At 40.2% G+C, this 22,114-nt stretch overlaps 1 protein-coding gene and 1 long non-coding RNA gene across 5 annotated transcripts in view; one reads left to right on the top strand and one right to left on the bottom strand.

The window, feature by feature from the left end:
• LOC134893460 (uncharacterized) overlaps positions 1-22,114 on the top strand; it is a 130,980-nt gene that overhangs the window by 77,272 nt on the left and 31,594 nt on the right. For 2 of the 3 annotated variants that reach the window (XR_010171677.1, XR_010171678.1), the window contains 2 exons: positions 18,733-18,838; positions 20,842-20,955. This is a non-coding gene — a long non-coding RNA (uncharacterized LOC134893460). The remainder of the gene's footprint in view (positions 1-18,732; positions 18,839-20,841; positions 20,956-22,114) is intronic. The other variant, XR_010171680.1, reaches the window with a different exon arrangement.
• The window catches only part of DIRAS2 (DIRAS family GTPase 2), a 45,135-nt gene continuing 32,853 nt past the window's right edge, over positions 9,833-22,114 (bottom strand). For both annotated transcript variants that reach the window (XM_063913688.1, XM_063913687.1), the window contains exon 2: positions 9,833-16,575. In XM_063913688.1, coding sequence (XP_063769758.1) covers positions 15,937-16,536 — 600 coding nt within the window. In that variant the 5' untranslated portion in view covers positions 16,537-16,575 and the 3' untranslated portion in view covers positions 9,833-15,936. The remainder of the gene's footprint in view (positions 16,576-22,114) is intronic.

Below are 22,114 nucleotides of genomic sequence, written 5' to 3'. Positions count from 1 at the left end.
AGCATTGATTTCATGCATTGAGGTGCGATTTTGATGTGATTTTGGTGTGAATTTGAGGACTAGTCTTAGTAATTTGTGATTTCCATTGATACCCATGATATTTTGGTGAGTTTTGTACCAATGGTAATTTGCCGCAATTTGGAGTGTGAAGTCACATTTGATAGATCTTCTACTATCATGTAGATGGTAAATCTCATTTACTAGGTCATTATAGAATGCTGGGGAATTTTGCATTTTTTCTTGTGTAGATTAGCTCCTCCCTTGCAAGCATCTGTAATTGATTAGAGCGCCTTGCCAGTTTTGTATATGAGGGCTCCGGATATCTTCATGCTCTTACAAACAAGAGCCCACCTTTTAAGCCTGTAACATGAAACACATACTTTATTGGTACTGCCAGATTGTTAGTTTATATTGGAGCACATGAGTAGACCGTGGCCAATACTTCAGCAGGGTTATAACTTCCATCTGCAAGATGGATTATCTAATTATGATGCAGGTAAATAAATATGTGATCTGATAATCCCAAATCTGTGCACCAAAAATGAGACAAATGGCCATATGTTGCTTTAAAAATGGCACCCTTCTGAATTCTGCATGCATTGGAACATTTTTCTGATTTCTTTCTGTTTATCATCTCTGCACAATGAGCAATCTTTCTTCAGGTGTCCCTGTTTTATACGAACATGCTCATTTGCCTATAATATTACTTTATAGTGCAGATACACAGGACTGGATTAAGGGAGGGGTTACGAGGTGGTCATCCCACACGTTAAGGGCCCCCACAGACAGCTGTTTGCAGTGAAGTAGTCCCCCTCTGGCACCTCAGCTGTTCATTATCTTCCGTGTACAGCTGTCCGTTTCGTGGTATACTGCACTGAAATCCTGTGAGACACTGACTGTGAGCTGGCGGCTTGCGATGCTTCACTGCACTGTCCTACATGTGTTGGGGGTGCGCACTTCGCAGGGGGGTTTATCAGTTATTTTAGTATTGGGACACCCGCAACTGCATTGCCCCTTTGAGGTCTTGCTGGAGCCTTGCACAATGTGCTGCAGGGAGCACTTCCAGGACCTAGAACTAAAATATCACCTACAGTATGTTTGCTCACATCTCTATGGTGTACAAAAAAAACCCATACTTTACCTTTCCTACATCCCACGGACTGTCATTATGTGTGTTTCCTATTAGACATACTGTATGCTGAATTGAATCATACCCTATTTTTGCAGCTTGGACCCAGCTGTACAGACCTGTCTTGCTGTGGACAGGGGCTGCTACACAAGTGGGAACAAATAAATGAGGATGACACAAACAGCGGTGAGGGATACAACTGTGCTGCATATGTCCCACATTGAAGTCAGTGGATTAGGATCAAGGTTGGATGAAGTTTGAATTAACGAAAATAGCTAAGAAAGTTACCTGGGGCTAAATAATCTCCCCACTAGGACAGGGGGGGGGAAATCCTTTATTCCCCTCTTCATTTTCCAGTAACCTGAGGTACTGGTGTGGCTTCTAGCTTAGAAAACTTACCTGCTTCTTTCTTGTGACGCACTAAGAAACATACAGGGAGAGTAGTGTAAGTGGGCTATAGTCCCTGAAACTCAAAGGAATATAGAATACTTATATTAATTCATGCCTAGTCAGGCATTCTGTCACCTTTACATGTGTTATTTATACAAATTATCTGCAATTGTACAGTCAATAGGGGACAATTCTATTGGTTGGTATTGTAGATTGCCTTATCTTTTAATCTTGGTTATTTTATATTTTACATCTGCTGTACACATTAATAAAAGTTATGTTTTATTAAGTTACTCTCTATTTGATGTCCTTCCTCCGGAGTGCCGCACCTTTGAGTAGTAATGCCCCCTCTCTACTGTAGAACAACTATTTAGGGTGCAATGCAACAATTATTCAACAGATGGTACATGCCAGATAATTACGGTGAATATTTATTATATTTTTCACAGTGTTGGGATCTCCCACCAAAATTCATTATGAAAATCAGGTGCAGTCACTTGTTTAACTAATAAAATATAGCGAATCAAGGAAATAGAAGTTCAAATAGCCCATCTGAACACCTATGACACTGTGTGGGAATATTATCCATGTTTCCAACCCCCTGTAAGTACAGTGTTGTACTTACAAGATGCAAAATGATTCAGGCATACTGTAGCTCATATATCTTTGACTCCACTCAAAAGATCCACACAGGGAATATAATTAAATTCCTTGCCTAATATGCTCATTGCAGATTCACTAAATAGTCTTTGTGACAAGTTGAAAATGTCCCTAACATCAATGAACCGTTGGAATTTAATGTATAGTTCTTTCCCCCTCTTTTTCCTCTAGTTTGTGAGTATTTTGGTGTCATTAAATAGAAGATTTCCCAGAGATTGAAATAGACAATATCTTCTGTAAACAGGCCTAATTATTGTTGGGGCTATTTTTTTGTTTTTGTTTTATTGTTCCCCAGATCCCAGCCATAACTTTGGAAAGCATCATCATCCTCTTTCAAAAGGAAACCGTTCTCCAATATTGTGTAACCTATTTTTTCCTAAATGCCCACAATTCTGATTATAGGTTTCTTTATGAGATATTGTGCCTGGCAGGGGAAAGGTGGATAGTCGAAGGCTCTTGTTCAGTGTTTCCAAGTCTTCAAACCCCCCGACAGCTCATGCTTTTAGTGTTTCTTTGAGTGATTTAGTCTACTTGGCTGGGTCAGTAATTATCTAACCTGTGTCATAGACAGAAATCATGAAAACAAGAGCAGAACAATGGCATAGTGGTTAGCAGCGCTGTTTCACAGCACTGGAAGCATGAGTTCAGTTCCCGATCAGGGTCCTTTCTGGGTGTAATTTGTATATTCTCTTCACGCTTGTGTTGCTTTACTCCAGTTACTCCGATTTTCTTCCACCACTACAAAAATATACTGCTGCTGTTGACTTGTACACCAGTGTGTGTGTTTAACCCATTTTGGCCCAGGCGGGTAGCTTTCTACACATTTTTCGAGATATTTTGTGGGATGGCTAATATTGACCCATTTAATTAAGACACTACAAGAAAACAAACAACACACAAAAACTACAATAAATACACTAAACATACACAGTTACCATACCCTGTAGCATCTTGTCACTACTCAGTGTGGATCAATATACATATGTACCCCATATCACATTAGAGATCAATTGGAATGCGGTGTAAACAGGTCGACAGTAGGTGCAGGGTTTGATCATTGGCTTTTTTATGCTCCTGCCTTACAACACAGCGGGGATGTATCTCTAATGTTGGGGGATGGCGGGTTTTGCGAGCAGTGCCGCTTTCTACATTTTGGTAACTGCACCTAAGCATGAGCTCTAAATTGATATGGGGTACATATGTATATTGATCCACACTGAGTAGTGACAAGATGCTACAGGGTATGGTAACTGTGTATGTTTAGTGTATTTATTGTAGTTTTTGTGTGTTGTTTGTTTTCTTGTAGTGTCTTAATTATGTGCTATTTTTTGTTATAGGTCCCTGTCAGGCTTGTGCTGCAAGCCCCGGGGGAACCAGTTCCTGAGCTGCAATACCGGCGATGTCCTGCTCTGCAGACAGTGGGGCTGGTGACGCGCAAGCTGTGCGTTGCCTGGCAACATGACGTCGGGAGCGGAAACGGAAGTGATGGCAGCGGCTGTGAACGGGAGCCAGGGGGACGGCGGTGGTGTTTGGCGGGACCTATACAGGCATTTATATGTGTGTTTATTTGGGTTATGTTTATCTTGTATGGTACTGAGGACGGAGCGGAAGCTCTGAAACGTGCGTCTACCTGCAATACAAGTCTTTTTTTGCATTGAACCTGTCTCCAGTGCCGTGATTTGTGAAGAGGTATATATATATATATATATATATGTATTTGTCTGTGCATACATATATAACTGTTTGTATTTGTGGTGTGCATTATACTGTATGTATATATTCATATACATATAGTCATTTTGGACTTGAGGAGCCTGCCTTTTCTTTATTGCTCCTCTCCCTGATGTCACATCGAGTTGATACATACCTCAATTTCTTTCTTGGTGACTAAGCTATCAAAGCTATCAAATAGTGGAAACGCAATCTAAGTTCATCCCATAGTTTTTGCATGATGCCGGAATGAATAGACAGACAAACAGAATTTCCCCCCAAAATAATTTTTATCTCAGTAGTTCATGCACAGTCCCAAGGAATACATTTCTCCAAAAATATTTATATGTACAGACACAACCATTACAACTTTATTATAGCATAAAAGATAAATGGGTCTACTTACTAAGCTTTGGATGGAGATAAAGTACCTAGTCAATCAGCTCCTAACTGCCATGTCACAGGCTCGGTTTGAAAAATGACAGGAGCTGATTGGCTGGTACTTTATCTCCGTCCACTTTCTCTCTATCCAAGTCTTAGTAAATAGACCCCATGGGTCAATGGAATCCAGTCTCCTCACAACCAGAGCGACTGTTTCTCTGTAACTCACTGCTACACATTTATTATACACTGACTTTTTCACACATACAGAGCATAAGCTGTAAAACACCTCCCCATCACCTCTATATTAACAGACAGAAGAATGGTGGAAAACAGCAATCCGGAAATCTGGTGCTGAAAAGGCATTTCATACATACAGCTATGAAAGAAGATCCATGACATCCTCTCAAATGGCTAAAGAATAGATATAGAGGGAGAGAGCGCATAAAGTTTTATATAGTTTTATTACAATTTTAAAAATCCTAAAAAGTTTTTTTCCTTTTATATTATTAATACATGCATATATTACTAAAATGCTAGTTAAACCACTCAATCTATATTCATTATACTGCTAACACATGTAGATCGTTAATCATCCGTCAATATTGAATCCACTTAGTCCATAGATTTAATTTTGGTGACAGCTGCCACTCAGTATCAAACTCAGTTTCCAAAGTCCCTTTTGTGTTTATTCAACTTGATACTTTGTAGTTATGTCCCACACATGAAAGAATCACTCGTAAATTAGAACCGTGGTATTTAGAATGAATACATGCTGCAGCATTAATTAAATTTTACTCTGAAAGGCCATTCATCTGTAGGTTTCACGTATGCTGATTAATTTTGATGAGCATAAATTCGCTTTACTAAGTGTTACATCAAAATTGCAGAAATAGATTTTGTAGTTTATCTCAAGCAATGTTTCTCACCTCACTGCGGACCGGGTGTGAACTTTCCCCGTTACTTATGAGCCACTCGGAGCCGTAGCCTGCCACCGCTATTAGCTCTGTTTTTCCTGTGCAGTTCCGTCCGCTGGAGTCAGATGAAGCAGACCGCGATGAGAGCTCCCAGCCACGGCCACGTATCGCTCACACTCCCCTTTTTTTATCCCCCAGTGTGCGTCCAACTTCTCTCTGACGGAGATCGTATGATGTAGTTGGTATGGGGGGGTTGGATAGACGTGCCGCCGGACTTTAAACCCGCTGGGGCCGCAATGCTTCTCACCTCCGGATTGCAGGTACACAGATGGATGGCTGCCGGACCTCACAGATCACCAGCTCCTGCGACGGTGTGGTCCGTATCAGAGTCCCAAGTGGATTTTTAAAAAGCACAAGAGTATGGCACTCTTAACGCGTTTCTCCGTTGTGATATTCTAACGGTTTCCTCAGAAGATAGCCACCTGTATAGGACACCCTTATTTAAACAGAATCTCCTCCAATCGCATGTTCCTATTCATTATAAGGAACAGGTGTGCTTCAGGTGTATATGCATGAACATTTCTTTATGACTAGTTAAATATATTACATTCAACAAATAAAAAACATTCTATCTTATATTCATATCCAACAATTAATATACTTTGTATAATCAATCACATATAGCTTTCATTAGAAGAACATTTAATAGTTTAAAAATGACAACACGTGAGAATTTATATAGTTGATCTTATTCTATCAATATAGAGGATAAGTGGATCCACAGTTCTCCTCTCATTATTCACCCAGGGTTTAGCCTGGTGGAGAGAGTCTCCGACTCACACCCAGCAGACCTGGGCCCAAGTCCCGCTCCGTCCCCAACACAACTTTTATTTTCATAAATTCATATTTTATTCTAAAGTATACACTTGCTTTATCTATCTTACATTGAGATTTTAGTTCTTATATCCCCCATAGGACTAGCACCCATTTAGTTATGATAGATATTTCTACTCCAATGGTTTCATAAATCAACAGGATAAAACTATATCCAGAGCAGGTTGGAGGACATGTAAAAAGAGAAGAGAAGGGAGAATAGATACTAAAAAGAAAAAGAGAGTGAAAATTTTTTTTTTTTTTTTTTTTTTTTATATTCTTATTATAAAGGAGAAATAGGAAAGAGGAGACTTAGTTTGTAAAATTAACCAGTTACTACCCACCTAATTCATATGTTATTCATTTCTATGTTATCATTGAGCCCCAGAGGAGATAATGAACCCAATGAAAATGTCCAGAATGCCTCTCTCCTACAGAGGCGATTAAATCTATCTCCACCTCTGACTGTAATAGGTATATGTTCAATGCCCTGTAGCTTCAAATCATCTATTTTGCCCATATGTTTTTGTTGAAAATGCCTAGACAAACTATGTGTTTTAACTCCTTTCACTATATTTCGCCTATGTTCTAAAAATCTTATGTTGAGCTTTCGAGTTGTTCTTCCTACATATTGCACACCACATATGCAGGTTATCAAATAAACTACATATGTGGTATTACAGTCAATACGACTTTTAATCTCGAAATCAGTATTATAGGTAGTCGAGTGAAAATAAGTACTCCTGTGCTCCAGATGTTTACAGGTCATACAACCCGCCCGTCCACATCTAAAGCAACCTTTTTTGACGGGGGCCGAATTAAGCCACATTTGCCCTGATTTTTCTGCTGGAGCGGAACCCACATAGTGACTTGGTGTCAAGAAGCTCTGCAGATTCCGTGCCCTTTTGAACACTATCTGAGGTTCCGCTTCCAACATTGGTGCTAATATTTTGTCCGCTTTCAATAAGGACATATTCTTCCTTAACAACTGTTTGATTTCTCTGGAGCTTGAATTAAATTTTGTAATGAACCTAAGTTCAGTATTTTCTTTAGAGTTACTACTTTTTTTCGGAGAAAGAAGAACATTTCTATCGGCATTTCTAGCCTGTTCTCTTGCTTTATCTAGAATGTCCACAGGGTACTTCTGTTCAAGGAGTGCAGTAGTGAGGTCATAAGCTTGTTGATCATAATCCACAATATCTGAGCAGTTTCGTCTATGCCTCATGTATTGGCTTTTTGGTATATTTCTTAGCCATGGTTGATGATGACAACTAGAATAGTTTAGGAACTTATTACTATCGACCTCTTTCTTAAAGGTCGAAGTTGTTATGTTACCATCTTTAATTTCTATGGCGATATCCAGAAAGGAAATCTTTGTATCGTGTATCGTGCTAGTGAGTCTTATTTGGTTTTATTCCTTGCAGTAACACAGTTTGAAGTTTTTATGATTGATCAGTATCCTGCTAATCCAACTCATCATCAGACCTGTGGTACATTGCTTCTCTGTTCCGTGACAGCTAGCACTACCTTATATATTATTACAACGGGTTGGGTATGAGTTATTGGTGGCCCAAGAACTGAAATGCTGACAGGGGTGAGCTACCTATGTTCTTCCCTCTCCCCTAACCCTCCCTTCCCACAGCCTAACCCTAACCTCCCCCATTGTTGCTTAAACCTACCCCCCTCTTTCCCGCAGCCTAAACCTAACCCTTCCCCCTTATTGCATAACCCTAACCTCCCCCTGATAAATGCCTAACCCTAGACCCTCCTCCCTGCAGCCTAACCCTAACCTCTCTCCTCCCGCTTCCTAACCCTATCCTCACAGGGTGACACCTAAACCTAACCCCCCACCCCTGGCCCTAAACCTAACCCTCCAGTTATACTCATTGTCGGGATGCTGGCTGCTGGGATTCCAGCATCTGTGCCCTGACCCTTTCAGGATTCTGGCGTCGGGATTCTGATGGGTGCAGGGATTCCACCGTTGGTATTCGGGCTGCCGGGATTCCGACAGCCAGCATCTTGACCGGATCCAAATTACAAAAAGGTTACTCTCCTGCTAATCCAATCAGAGCACATATACATAGAAAAATTTGACATACAGTATGCACTGGTTAGACTGCAACAGAGTATTATGGGCCATATCATGAGTCAGGTCTGTATGCGGCTGCATTTGAGATATGGAGGGATTTAAAATGGAAGACTAATACAACCATAGACACATACTAATGCATATACTGCCCAGGTATTTCTGTGCACAGCTTTACCACTTCTACTTGCTTGGTCCAAGACATCCATCTGATATGGGCATTTCCTCGGCATATGCATGACTCAGAATAGGACACAACTCTGGCTACATGCCACCGACTCTTCAATGACAATTCCACAACATGACTCATGTATAAGGTCAGTTGACACCCACAAAAGCCAATTTCATGGATGGAGAGAATCACCCAAGATGCATTCAATTCATAATCATCTGGAGATATGTAAAGATGTATTTACTAAAACTCCCTAGATGTGGCCACTACATACAACTCAGACCCTGTATATGCAAGATGCATATTACTATTACAGTAAGGGAAGTCCAATGAAATGGCAAAAGTATATTACTGTAGTTCTAGCAGAAGATTTAAAAACGATGTCAATAACATGCAGTATTATTCACATTATGTGCACTGGTGTATCTATAAAGGGTGCGGTAGACACAGGCTCCCGGGGTCCAGGGGCCCACACCGCACATACTGCAACCATTTTATCATTACTTACCCTGTTGAGTCCCAGGTCGGAAGCAGCAGCAGTGCTGCAGAAACCACTGGGAATATGACATGCCAGCCATTTTCCTGGCATTTGCACATGGTCAATAGGAAAGTCATTGGGAAAATGGCGCCACACATGGACACTAGACTCTGGGATAGCAGTAGGGTCTCCTAGTGACTCTAGTGTCCAGAGTCTATTGCTGTGCTGGCTAGAGAGGAGTGGGCCTGGACGGGGGATCCACTCAGGATCCCGCAGGTCGGGATCCCTGCAGCCAGAATACTGATGCCGGAATCCTGACACTATTTGAAATGCTGTCATCCCGAATAGGGTCTCCAGCCTGATACCAGAATCCCGACAGCCAGGATCCTGAATGAGCAGACATCACTGCTCCGGACAGATAAGCCATGCAGGGGTGGGGGGGATGTTAGGTTTAGGCATCCATCAGGGAGGGTTAGGGTTAGGCTGCGGGGAGGGAGGGTCAGGCTTAGGCTGTGGGAAGGGGGGTTGGGTTGTTTAGGTTTAGGCTACACAAAGGGAGAGTTGGGGGGACAGGGGGAAAGGTTGGTATACATACCTTCCCATGTTGGGATTCTAATCAGGATGCTCTGACCGCTGGCTTCCCGACTGCTGGCATATATATGTGTGTGTGTGTGTGTGTGTATATGTATATATATATATATATATATATATATATATATAATGTACAGTATATGTAGATGCAGTGCTGGCAGGAGGAAAAAAGGTGAGAAGTCCAGAACACAATGTCAAAGTATATTGTGATAACAATGTGCAAAAACTAGGAAATAAAATCATATAAAATGTAAAATGCTCTCTTTACAAATGAGTGACTAGAATATTTTCTTTTGCTGTAGCTTTTATAGTAGTTCTGTGTTTAGTTAAAGACCTCGCATAGCTAAAATTAAAATAACGTTCTCTAAACGGGAAATTGTACTTTAAAGCTTTATTTTTCTATGAGTCTTTAAATTTATAACAACACTGGAAACATAGAAACATGTAGGCACAGATGACTTTTAATCTGTATATTGAGTAAAATAGATGACATTTCAACAATAAATACAATCTGAATGCTACCATGTAGTATAATAAATATCATGCTCTTGTGTTAAAATTATCCATTCATCTTACATGTTCAATATATCCAATGGTTTATATACACATTAAAGACCCTTTGTCCATTTGCATACATTCCATAAAGGGAAAAAACATAAAATATATTAAAGCTGTATATTATTTTATATTTTCTACAATTTATTGTCATTACTACCAAAATAAGCATTTTGTACCAATGATAGCATAACAATCATTTTGACCAGCATACTCTATGCATAAAAGTACTCAAAAACTACAATAACCATACAAGGGTATAAAATATGATAGGATTTACCGGTTCATATATAATATTGCTTAGTGGCCTTGCGTGTATCCATGCAAGACAAATATATAGATGGCTTTAATAATTGATTTGATTGAGAATGATGTAATTGTGAATGGTTGTCCAGAATCCGATTATTAGTTTATGTTGTTAATCTTCTAAAAGCATGAATAAAAAAATATACAAAAAATATGTAAGTTATGAGTCCTGTCAAAACTACTTTCATCATAAAACGTTTTGATGCATTTTTGCTTTTTGTTAAATATCTGTTCTTCTTTTACATATTTATTTACATAAGTGCTCCAAAGTATTACAAATCCTTTGTATTTACTGCCGATAGTACATACATTATGTAAATGTTGCCTCTGCTTTAGGGAAGCACAATAGGGGGAAACTTTCCCACATAAAAAAATGTGCCATAAAGTACAAACTGATTTGGAAAATAATGGGGATAAAATGACCGTATATACAAATCAGACTAATGTTGTTACTAATGGAATAAGTTCTTTGCCCTATTGCATATTGGATGGGGGTGGAGCAGGTGTATAATGGTATGATGGCGACTATAAAATCTCATTACAATTATGCTATGGGGCCCAGATATTTTTGGTTATACACATGGACATAAGATATTCACAAATGTAGGTCCCAAAATATTGTTTTAGGACTTAGACAAATGGCATGTGAAACAAATCAATAATCCTTATTTAAGATGTTACCAGGGCATAGTAAGACTGATGCAGATAGAGAACTACACCAATTTGTGCCTATGCAGGTTTATGTGGTTCTGGACCTTACGCCCTCTTGCATCTGGAGAGGCAAGATGATGTAGCGGAGGGGCATTTTAACCTAGACTGAAATCTGTGAGGGCATATTTGCACAATTGCGAACACATGCAGACTAGCACAAAGAAATTATACATTTGTGAAAGGCATATTATTTATTGGTGATCAAGAGCATTTGCAAATATACTAATGATGGCAGTCACCAGCGTTTGCGAACTGCTTGTGATTGGCCGATGTCAGTACGCCACTAACACAGGTGCTTTCTTTGTTGCTCGTGGATATAAAGAGTTTTTATGTCCATGATTTAGCAAAAAAATAAAACTCTCCATCTACTGGTCCAACAATTTAAGTATTATAGTAGACTAATAGTGAATGTGTATTTTAAACAAAACAGTTTAAAGCTTGGAAGTTGGTGTGTGTGACGTTTACCTAACATAAACCTGGTGCAATTGCTAATGAGACCTACACATATTTTGCAAGAGTAGCAATGGTCCACATGCATGCAATTGTGTTTTTTTTGGTGAATGCATGTTTTCGGTACAGATGCGGCCAACTTACCATCAGCAATTCTTCCAGACAACAAAAAGACCTTGAAAATAAGTACCTTTGCATTTGGTCAAGAAATGATTGGTGAATGGCAAACATCAAATGTCATTTCAGCTCTTATTATACCATATAAGGAATATATAGTGGCAAGCTAGAAGCTCTGAAAATTTCTTCTTACTTGTGAAATAGTTTTGGAAATAGCCAATGCATGGCATCTAAACACAGCTGTGTTCTGTGGAATTTAAGAACAGTTCTTGAACTTCCACTGGCCATTTTGCTAGTTTTACTGCAGAAGAATAATGTAGCCTTAATTGGTAGAATTTAAATAGTACCACAAAGCTATCATCTGTCAACTCAGACCTGTCAGCCATCCTGTTATAATATAACATATAACATGCTTTAAAATAGTTTCATTCTAGGAATAGTTGTTGGAATAGATGCACACTACAGGTATAGGCCTTCCAACTTTTTCCTCATTGTGCTTTATCATAGAGATCATATTACTATACAGAGCTGATCATATATACTGAATGCCATGCTATAAAAGTTGTGAAATTGTAGTAATTAGTATTTATTAACTAATCATCAGTTTGTAGCTGAAACAGTGTTTTTAACTTACTACCTGATTTATGTTAGTGTATTGTACCTCCAGAACACCACTAAAACAATGGTGTCTTTAATGTTTTCAAAATGTATTAATTGCCTCCAGGGTACAGATTTGATGTATCAACACCAAAAACAATTACAATAAAGTACTAAAATTTAACGTTGTACTGTGATCTTATCAGTTCCAAAAATGTGTTATATTAGAAATCAGATAATCATTTTACCACATGGAAATGTAGCGCTTCTTCTCTATACAATATGAGAGAGCTGTCCAATTGGTGGAAGCCATAGTGCCATCTTTTACTCCCCGCAGTACTGCAAGACAACTTCTCACTGGTTTCGCTATGTATGGAAACAGCAAACTGCACTTTCAATAGATGAAACAGTGGCTACAGCCTTAACTGCAGTACATCAAAGTGGTATCACTGGCTGAAACCCTCAGTGGTTTCACTGGCTGAAGATCTGATATTTATGTGTATTTCAGTATTTCATAGTGGCATCTCTCTTTATTGACTCCAAACTGTGTAGAGAGAAGTCTAGCCAACAGAGGGGCTAGGCATAGGGCTGATATGTTATCATAAGACTCTGTAGTTGGTATGTGATTGGGCAAAGAAAAGTGCTAGGCAGACTTGAAGTTATTAGAAAAGAGTCTGTAAGGGGAGAGGCAGGGATATTGTATCAATGGGACTGAGGTAGTTATGCTAACACGGGCCATTATCATATAGGTATAGGTCATTGGTGGGCACGAGACTTTTATACTCTTGGAGTGTTGGATGGTGGCCATTGGTTTGCATCAGGTTGTCATGCTCGATATCAGATTGTGCATAATGCTCATGATGATGCTGGGCAAGAACCTGTTTTGCTGGGCACTTGGCATTGTATTGTCTGCATTTTTTGTGCTCCGTGAGATGGCCACAGCAGAGTTATTGCAATGTACCCATTATATTGAGTCTGGGGCTGTATAGGGTGGATGGGAGATCCAGTGTAATGTAGGATCTTTTGTGCTGCTCATATTGCTTTGTATAGTTGGAATGTGTATGCTAAGCTTCACAGGGCTGTCTGTGGTGGAGGTGGGACAATCTTTACCTTTTTGCTATACCGTACATTCCAAATATTTCCTATTTTACTGTGCTGTGTACTAGGTGACTTGCTATACAGACAATGCAATGTGTGTTCTTACTCTTCATGCCACCAATGCTATTTATTATCAATGTTGGGCAGTACAGATGGTGTAATGGTTATTAGCATTACTGCCTCACAGCACTCATGGGTTCAATTCCCACCATGGCCCTGACTCTGTGGAGTTTGTATATTCTCCCTGTACTTGCATGAGTTTCCTCCAGGGTACTCCGGATTCCTCCCAAAATCCAAAAATATACAGATAGGTTAATTGGATCCCAACAAATATTAACCCTAGTATGAATGTCTGTGTGTACATGTGAAAGGGAATATAGAGTGTAAGCTCCACTGGGGCATGGACTGATGTGAATGGCCAAATATTTTCTCCAAAGTGCTGTGGAATATGTGTGCGCTATATAAATAACTGGTAATAAATAATTTACCTTATGCTGTGTTATACACAATACACTGAGTATATCTATTTTATTCATTTTTTCTGTTCCTCAAGCTATAAATCTTCAGACAATGCAGCCTGCCAAGAAGTTGGACAGCACTGTCATATGAAAAAATCTATATATTATTATTCACTTCATTAACTTAAATTCAATTCATGATGACTTGGCAATATAGAATAGCACAGAAATGTTGCCAGCCAAGGTAAACTTAGACTGATATATAGTATCTATCCCTTAATGGCCAGTCTATCAGCTCTTGGTAAGACAAGGATTGATGTGATGATGCTAGCATTATACATTTAAGAACAAATAACCCTTTTCAAACACATAGCATTGTATAGGAGGCAAATTGTCATTTCATATTCTAGGTAATAACCTATTAGGGTACTTCTTTTACTCATACATTTATGCAGTGCTAATCAGTGGACTACAAAGTTCTACTGCCGGCAACGCTTAACAATAAAAGATATGTGTAGCACAATGTATGACGTCTTCAATGTATAAAAGGCATGTGCTTTTTCCCATATATTTTTGCTGCTGTTGTATTTTGGGTGTTAAGTAATAATAATAATAATAATAACAACAATAATATTAATTAGTATTAGTAACAAACATTAGGCCAGATCATCATGTAGAGCTGAAAGGCTGTACAGTTCTGTCAACAGCTTTCTGTATTATACAGTACATCTGAATTGCATGTAAATAAAGTAAACAGCTGTAAGGTTTCTTTTTCCTTAAATGTGAAAAGAACTTAGACTGCTCTCTGGAGTAAAGCCAGTCATATGATCGGGTTCAGTATGATATCCCGGCGGTCAGGAGACCGACGCTGGGATCCCGACAGCCAGAATAGCGGGGGCAAGCGAAGCATGTCCCCTCACGGCTCAGTGCGCTCACCACGCTTCGGGTCTGGTGGCAACCAAAGGGTTATCTTCCCCCTTGGGTGGTGGCATGGACCACCACCTGAGTGGGGATTCCGACTGCCGGTATTTCACGGGGTGTCGGGATTCCAGCATCGGCATCCTGACAACCAGGATCCCGGCAGTCGGAAAATTGAATACCTCCCATCTGATCAAATAGATAACAGTATAATACATGGGGGGAGATTTAGCAAATCTTGGGAGAGAGATATGACTGGGAAGTTGCTCATAACAACAAATCAGATTCTGTCATTATTCTAGCACAGCCTGTAAAATGATATTTCTAAGGTGATTTTTTTTTCTGGGCAACTCCTCTGATTTATCTCTTTCCAAGACTTGATAAATCTCCCTATAGTATTGGTTAATTTCCACAATGTGAGTACATATGTTCTTACAACATTGCAGTGATACGTGATAATGATTTTTTCAAAATAGATAGGCATACTAGATGACTATAAATTGCAGATGGAAAACAACTGCTATCCGCCTGTGTGTGGCCATATTCTGACTTCACTAATAGGCCCCAATGACACTTGAAGTGACCTGCTGGTGTGCCTGAACCTGCTCTGTAGCTGATGACTGGGGAATAACGCGACTACCTGACTACACTTAATACCAGCTTACACCGGGAGGTTTCCATCAGCTTTAAAAAGTCCGAAATTTGGAAGAGAAGAATCTAATTTGGTAAAGACATTCAATGTAATAAAATAACATAAAAAACCAAAAATGTGACAAAATCATGTTCCGGGTGTCATATATTTATAAAATATGTTCTAAAAATGGATAAAGTTGCTGCTCATATGTGCTGTCATGCATGAAAGTTACAGATCAGATATTTATAATTTGCGCTTAGAATTTCCTCAGTAAAGGCGAATGTATGACTAGTTGCAAAAGCTAAAACCCTGTGCTTAAACATCACACGGGTATCTTATTTAATCTTATCCTATTGTTATTCTGAAATGCATGTTTATTGCATGCAATTTAATATATTCAGTCTGTATATATTAAAAAAATCTACATTTCCTTTGTAATCATTTGTAGCAAATTACATGCTGGAAATGATAATTTAGTCCCTTTGGATGATACCAACCATCGTGAAATTGAAATGAAGTTTGCACTAAAGTATTTATGTCTAGGGATCGGTACCTCAAACTCTTTGAGGTGACCTTGGGAAATGATGTGCCATTTATTTTTAGATGATATATTAGTGCATTTGCAAGTGTTGTACATGCTGTTTGTCTATCTTCTGCAGTGCTACGAGTACAGCACTACTTCATTGCATTGACATAATTACACCTTTACATGACCACGCATTTCCCTTTCAGCTTTTCTTTCCGTTTCTGCTGCTTGCTCTTCTTGCCATCTATCTGGAGACTCACAGTCCTGCGTTTCTCAAGGTTTAGAAGCTCTTGAAACAGCTCTTTCACATTGTGGTTCATCTTGGCGGATGTCTCCATGAAGGCACATTTCCATTTTTTTGCTATTGCTTCGCCTTCCGTGCTGTCAAGTTCCCTGTTTTGGCTTTCATCACTTTTATTTCCTACTAGCATTATGGGGATGCTCTCTATGTCCCCTTTAATCTGGCAAATCTGTTCATAGATTGGCTTCAGTTCTTCCAGGGACTGCCTACTGGTGACTGAAAAAACCAAAATGAAGGCATGTCCTTTTGATATAGACAGACGCTGCATGGCAGGAAACTGGTGGCTTCCTGTGGTGTCAGTGATTTGCAAAGTACATATACTTTTATCACAGCTGATCACTTGTCTGTAGGTGTCTTCAATCGTTGGTATGTAACTTTCTCGAAATGTGCCTTTTACAAACCGTAGTACCAGGGAACTTTTACCCACTCCTCCAGCTCCAAATACCACCACTCTGTAATCATTACTTTGTTCTGGCATTTTTGCAGATGGGTCAAAGGCTTTTCTTGGGAAAAATACCTAAGATAAAAATATACAGATGTATTATTATTTTGCTCTTGTAAGTTTTCTCTTATTGACTCAGTTCTTATATATAACAAAAAAGTAAACTTCCAAAAGTAATAAGAAACAAGAACAGAAAACAAAAATCAATGCACACATTTCACCTGTAGATTACAATGTAATTAAATAATGCCAGACCAATACACATAGAGATCACATCATTTTTTGTGAAGCTGAGACACAATAAATGTATGCTACATAGCTCCTGGCTGCCCCTAGCATGCGAGTTCCCATCTAAACTTTAATTGTTTTCTTTTTCAGCACATAGTACATGAAAATTACATATTATCTAAGTTTCTACAATTAAACACTGTAAATATCAGTTCAATATAGTTAACAGAGAAAGTATTTTGTCCAATATCAGTTTACCATACTATTTATGACTTTCCCCTGGCAACCAAGCCACTGAAATCTTTAGAGAAATATATTTTATGGTTTCTATCTCTGAATCATGGGCATAGCTACTATATAGTGGGTACAGAGAGTGCCATTGCTATGGGTGCCCAGAGACTTAGAGGCCCCCAGACCCAGGCCATATACTGTAGTTGTCTACCAAGGTCCCAGAATTAGCTGCTAAGCAACTGAGTGCAGCCTATTATCTTGCCTGAAGCAGGGACTTGTCAGTGCTCATATAAGTGGTGCCCCTGTCTCTCCATCTCAGTAATGCCACACACTGATATGATCCAGCTCCCATGATTGCACTTAATCTCCAAAGGAACAGCTGTGCTATTCAGTGAGCCCGCCATAGAGTAGGTTTTTCCTTGATTACAGCCTTTGTTAAGTGAGTTGGTGAAGTGTGTGTGGGGGCGGGGGGGTTGGTAGGGCGTGTGTGGATTGAGCTCCCAGACTGGTAATGTCCCAGACACACACACACTCCTCCTCTGTCTTTTATAATCACTGGGAACTGCAATTTCCTCAGCCCTGAAGGCCCTGCAGATATGAGGCTGTCATGTAAGGCGTAACATCAACTAGAGCACTACTATGGGGCATTACATCAACTAGGCCACTACATAGGGTCATAACATCTACTAGGGCACTACTATGGTGCATAATATCAGCTTGGGCACTACTGTGAAGCACAATGTAAACTAGGGCGCTACTATAGTGCATAATGTAAATGAGGGTTGCTACTAAGAGGCATAACATCAGCTAGGGCACTACTATGAGGCATAACATCAGCTAGGGCACTACTATGAGGCATAACATCAACTAAGGTGCTACTATAGGGCATAACATCCGCTAGGGCACTACTATGAAGCATAATGCAAACTACGGTGCTACTATGGGGCATAACGTCAACTAGGGCTCTACTTAGGGGCATAACATAAACTAGGGTGCTATTATGGGGCATAACATCAACTAGAGCACTACTATGGGGTATAACATCAACTAGGGTGCTACTATGGGGCATAACATCAGCTAGGGTGCTACAATGAGGCGTAATGTAAACTACGGCACTACTGTGGGGCATAACATCAGCTAGGGCACTACTTAGGGGCATAACATAAACTAGGGTGCTATTATGTGGCATAACATCAACTAGAGCACTACTATGGGTTATAACATCAACTAGGGTGCTACTATGGGGCATAACATCAGCTAGGGTGCTACAATGAGGCATAATGTAAACTATGGCACTATTATGGGGTATAACATCAATTAGGGTGCTACTATGGGGCATAACATCAACGAGGGCACTACTATGGGGGAATAACAACAACTTGGGCACTATTATGGGGCATAACATCAGCTAGGGCACTACAATGAAGCATAATGTAAACTACGGCACTATTATGGGGCATAACATCAACTAGGGCACTACTATGGGGCATAACATCAACTAGGGCACTACTATGGGGCATAATATCAACTAGGGCACTACTATGGGGCATAACATCAACTAGAGCACTACTATTGGGTATAATGTCAACTAGGGTTCTACTATGGAGCATAAAATAAAACAATTGCTGTAGAGAGAGGTGTCTCCTTTAAGAATCGGTCTGGGACCCATTTAAAATGCGGCTATGTGGCCCATAAAGTTCTGCCCATGTGGCTGCTCTGAATGTTGAAACACTTCTAAATTCTGCTGATCTTAGTTTTCCTATATCTTTTTAGATCAGGGATCTGTTTGATTGCTCAACTACTGACTTAAAATGGGGAGAGTACTGTGGCAGTGTGAGAAGCTGTATGGCTATGGCGTTGTGAAGGTGTTGCTTCAGAGGTAAGGAAATGGGATGGCCACATCCTTGGTGGCACATCATGCTTTGTAGCATTACACACATTTCTGTCTCCATAGGAGCCTTTTAACAATTCTTCAAGGCCTTTTCCACTAGTAAATTTTATGTATTTTATAGGTCTAAACAAGTATAGTTTTATTTTGTCCGCCTTCAATGAGTGTGATCTCCCAACGTGGATACAGGACTAGAAAAGATTGTGCATCCCTGATCTAAAGGTTTTAAATAACAGCCATGTAATTGTCTTTTCTATAGATTTACTGTATATGAAATTCCCTGTACCTCCTGGGCAATAATACAGTATGACATGTTACAGTGGCAGAAATTAACCTTTCATAATATATTAAAACTGTACAATATTTGCTATGACATTCGTTGATGGGAAAAATAGCATATACTATTTTACTTTACCTAGTCCATAGTTTGTAAAGTGATATGTTATAATGTTCATGTGCATTTCCCATAGGTATCAATTACCCCTTCCTACTCTGCCCTTCTTTCAGCAAACCCTAGTTCGCTGTATACAAGAGACAACAGATGTTAGGTGCCAGGACTACCCTAGTATGCACAAACCCATGTCAATTTGCATTAATGCACAGACATGTCGATGTTTAGTGTCTACTGCATAAATTGGAGAATAGAAAGCAGTGTATACAATTACAGATGGATTAAAGTTTAACAATGAAGTTTAACAATGAATCATGACTATGAAAGGATTACGTAGTTATTCTGTGCTTTCCTATGACAGATTTCTGTGAATCATTCAGGATATTCAAATCACTATATAAAATAAACTGTAATAAACAAACATTTACTGCAATGCTCACTACACAATGTTTGCAGTACAGGATATGTTCAGTGTATAGACTGAAATCTACTATATGTTGTAGCAAATTATTATTACTGTATATCTTTGGACCCGATTCAGACTGGATAGCAGAATTTGCAATCCTTGAGAACGCATGCTGGGGGCCGCCCATCGCAGGGCAAGGCCGCCCAGCATGCTGACTGCCACTCCCCCCCCCCTCCCCTTGATCAAGCAGAAATTGCGAAAGCACCGCAATTTCTGCTTGATCGCAGAAATTAGGGTTGCCTCCTACAGGTGCAGCTTGCCTGTGCCCGCAGGAGGCCCGCCGGCATCTTTCTGATGGCGGCGGCTGTATGTGACATCACGCAGCTGTCGTGATCACGGCCAGCCATGCCCCCATTCGCGCCGTACAGCCCCCCATTTAGAAGCCGCTCCCCTGCAACGCTCCCCCTCCACCTAGGAAACAGAGTGTTGCCGCACCCCGCACATGAACGCCTCTGTTTGATTGACAGTGCTGGCACATGCGCAGGATGGGCGCACCGCATGTGCCCGTATCCTTTTAGCAATTTTTGCGGTTGGATCGCATTTTAGTGTTTAGCGATCCAACCTGAATCAGGACCTTTGTACACAAAAGCCAACATTTTTAGAAAAATGTTAACAGGTGAAAAAAGACACTGGCATAATATATGGTTATTATATAAACAATTATTTTGCTTCCATAAGAAAGATAGGCACCAATGTGAGATAATATTATCACAACAATGGGATTGATATTCAAGTAAATTAACCCTCAAAGGGCCTGATTCGTTAAGGATTGCAATTGCAAAGCTGCTCACAGCAGCTTTGCATTTGCAATCCTTAGCAATGTAAATGCAGGAGGAGGTACATACCATCTCCTCTCTGTATTTGCGATGCGATCGCATATTAGATAAACATCGGTCGCAATCTGCGACGGCAGGCTGAGTAAGCTTCATACATAAATCCATCCTATTCTAGTTATATAAAATTTGTCTGGATCTGTCTTTCTATGATATCATGTGGTTCTGGGTGGCATTTGGGCAAAAGCAGTGCAAGTGCAGGGAACCACCCTGACTTATGGTAGTGTCATGGGAGTGTCATTGATCCTGAGCCATGTGTACAGGGAACAGCTTGTTTCTTACAGCTCTTTTGTACCTACTGTAGCATGGGGCTGGTGAGAGTGCCAATACCAATGATGACAGCAGCTGGTGTAATATCTATGAGAGGCATGAGCATGGACCCTCGCATTAGCTAAACGCAATCCTGCATTACCATAAGGTAACAAAATCAGGCTTCTGCAGCTGTCCGCAAATACAGCCACTTTGCGTGTAAATCAGAATTAACACCTATGCCTGTACATAGCAGGCAACGTAATGTAATTTTAATCCTGCCCCATTGCTATCTTAATGTTTAGGTATGCTAGGCAGCTACCCAGGGCCCCTTAATTCTAAGGGTCTCCAAGCACGGATGGGTGGTGGTCACACAATCAGAGAGGCCAGGAGCATTCTCTACCTGTCTCCCAGCCTGCAGCCAGACAGTGAATGGCTGTCAGCATGCCAATTGGTGGATGGCTGGAGCTATCCACCAATAGAGTGCCAACATCCATTTACTGTATGGAAGCATATGGAGATATGGCGGAGGACTGCAGAAGTGGCATGTTATGATTGTTTGTTTAATTGGTTGCCGTGAATGGTTGGGGGTGGGCCCAAATGCATTGCTTTGCCCTACAATGCTGTTAAGACGACCCTGTCTTGTCCCACTATCACTGATATTCTAGGGCTGGTTAGAAAGTTTCAGGGGGACATGTACTAAATCTTGGAGAGAGATAAAGTGGACAGAGATAAAGTACCAACCAATCAGCTTTGAAAAATTATTGGAGCTGATTGGTTGGTATGTTATCTCTCTCTCTCTCTCTCTCTCTCTCTCTCTCTCTCTCTCTCTCTCTCTCCACTTTATCACTCTCCAATGCTTAGTACATCTGCTCATTGTTTAACTACTACAAGTGCAGTAAAGTAGCTCTGCATATCATAAAGGCAGCACATACAGTACAGTTACCTTTCTACATTCACTTGTGGCTCACTGCTGTACAGTAACAAACAGCACTGAGCCAGATCTATTTATCTGTGGAAACCTTAGGAGAAAAGTATGGTAAGTTAGTGTAGGTTGAGTCTCCCATATCTAGAATACTCAGGACCAGGAAGGGCTGGCAGTGAGGGAATGGCTGCACACTGGTCCCTGGCAAAAGTGACGTCATGACATTTGGGTCACATCATGACGTCACTACAGGGCTGGAATATTGTGGTTTTTGGGATATTCCAGTTTTTGGTTCACCGTATATGTAGTGTGTTGACCTTTTCATATGTGGATAAAACACTTATCCAGAGGGTGGATGCTACTGTAAATTTTGTATAAACTTGTAACTTTGGGCGAGGACTGG

The sequence above is a fragment of the Pseudophryne corroboree genome, chromosome 1 (assembly GCF_028390025.1).
Source record: "Pseudophryne corroboree isolate aPseCor3 chromosome 1, aPseCor3.hap2, whole genome shotgun sequence".
In the NCBI taxonomy this organism is placed as follows: Eukaryota; Metazoa; Chordata; class Amphibia; order Anura; family Myobatrachidae; genus Pseudophryne; species Pseudophryne corroboree.
Note: the sequence above shows the minus strand (reverse complement) of the source record. Positions and strands in the feature narration are given on the sequence as shown.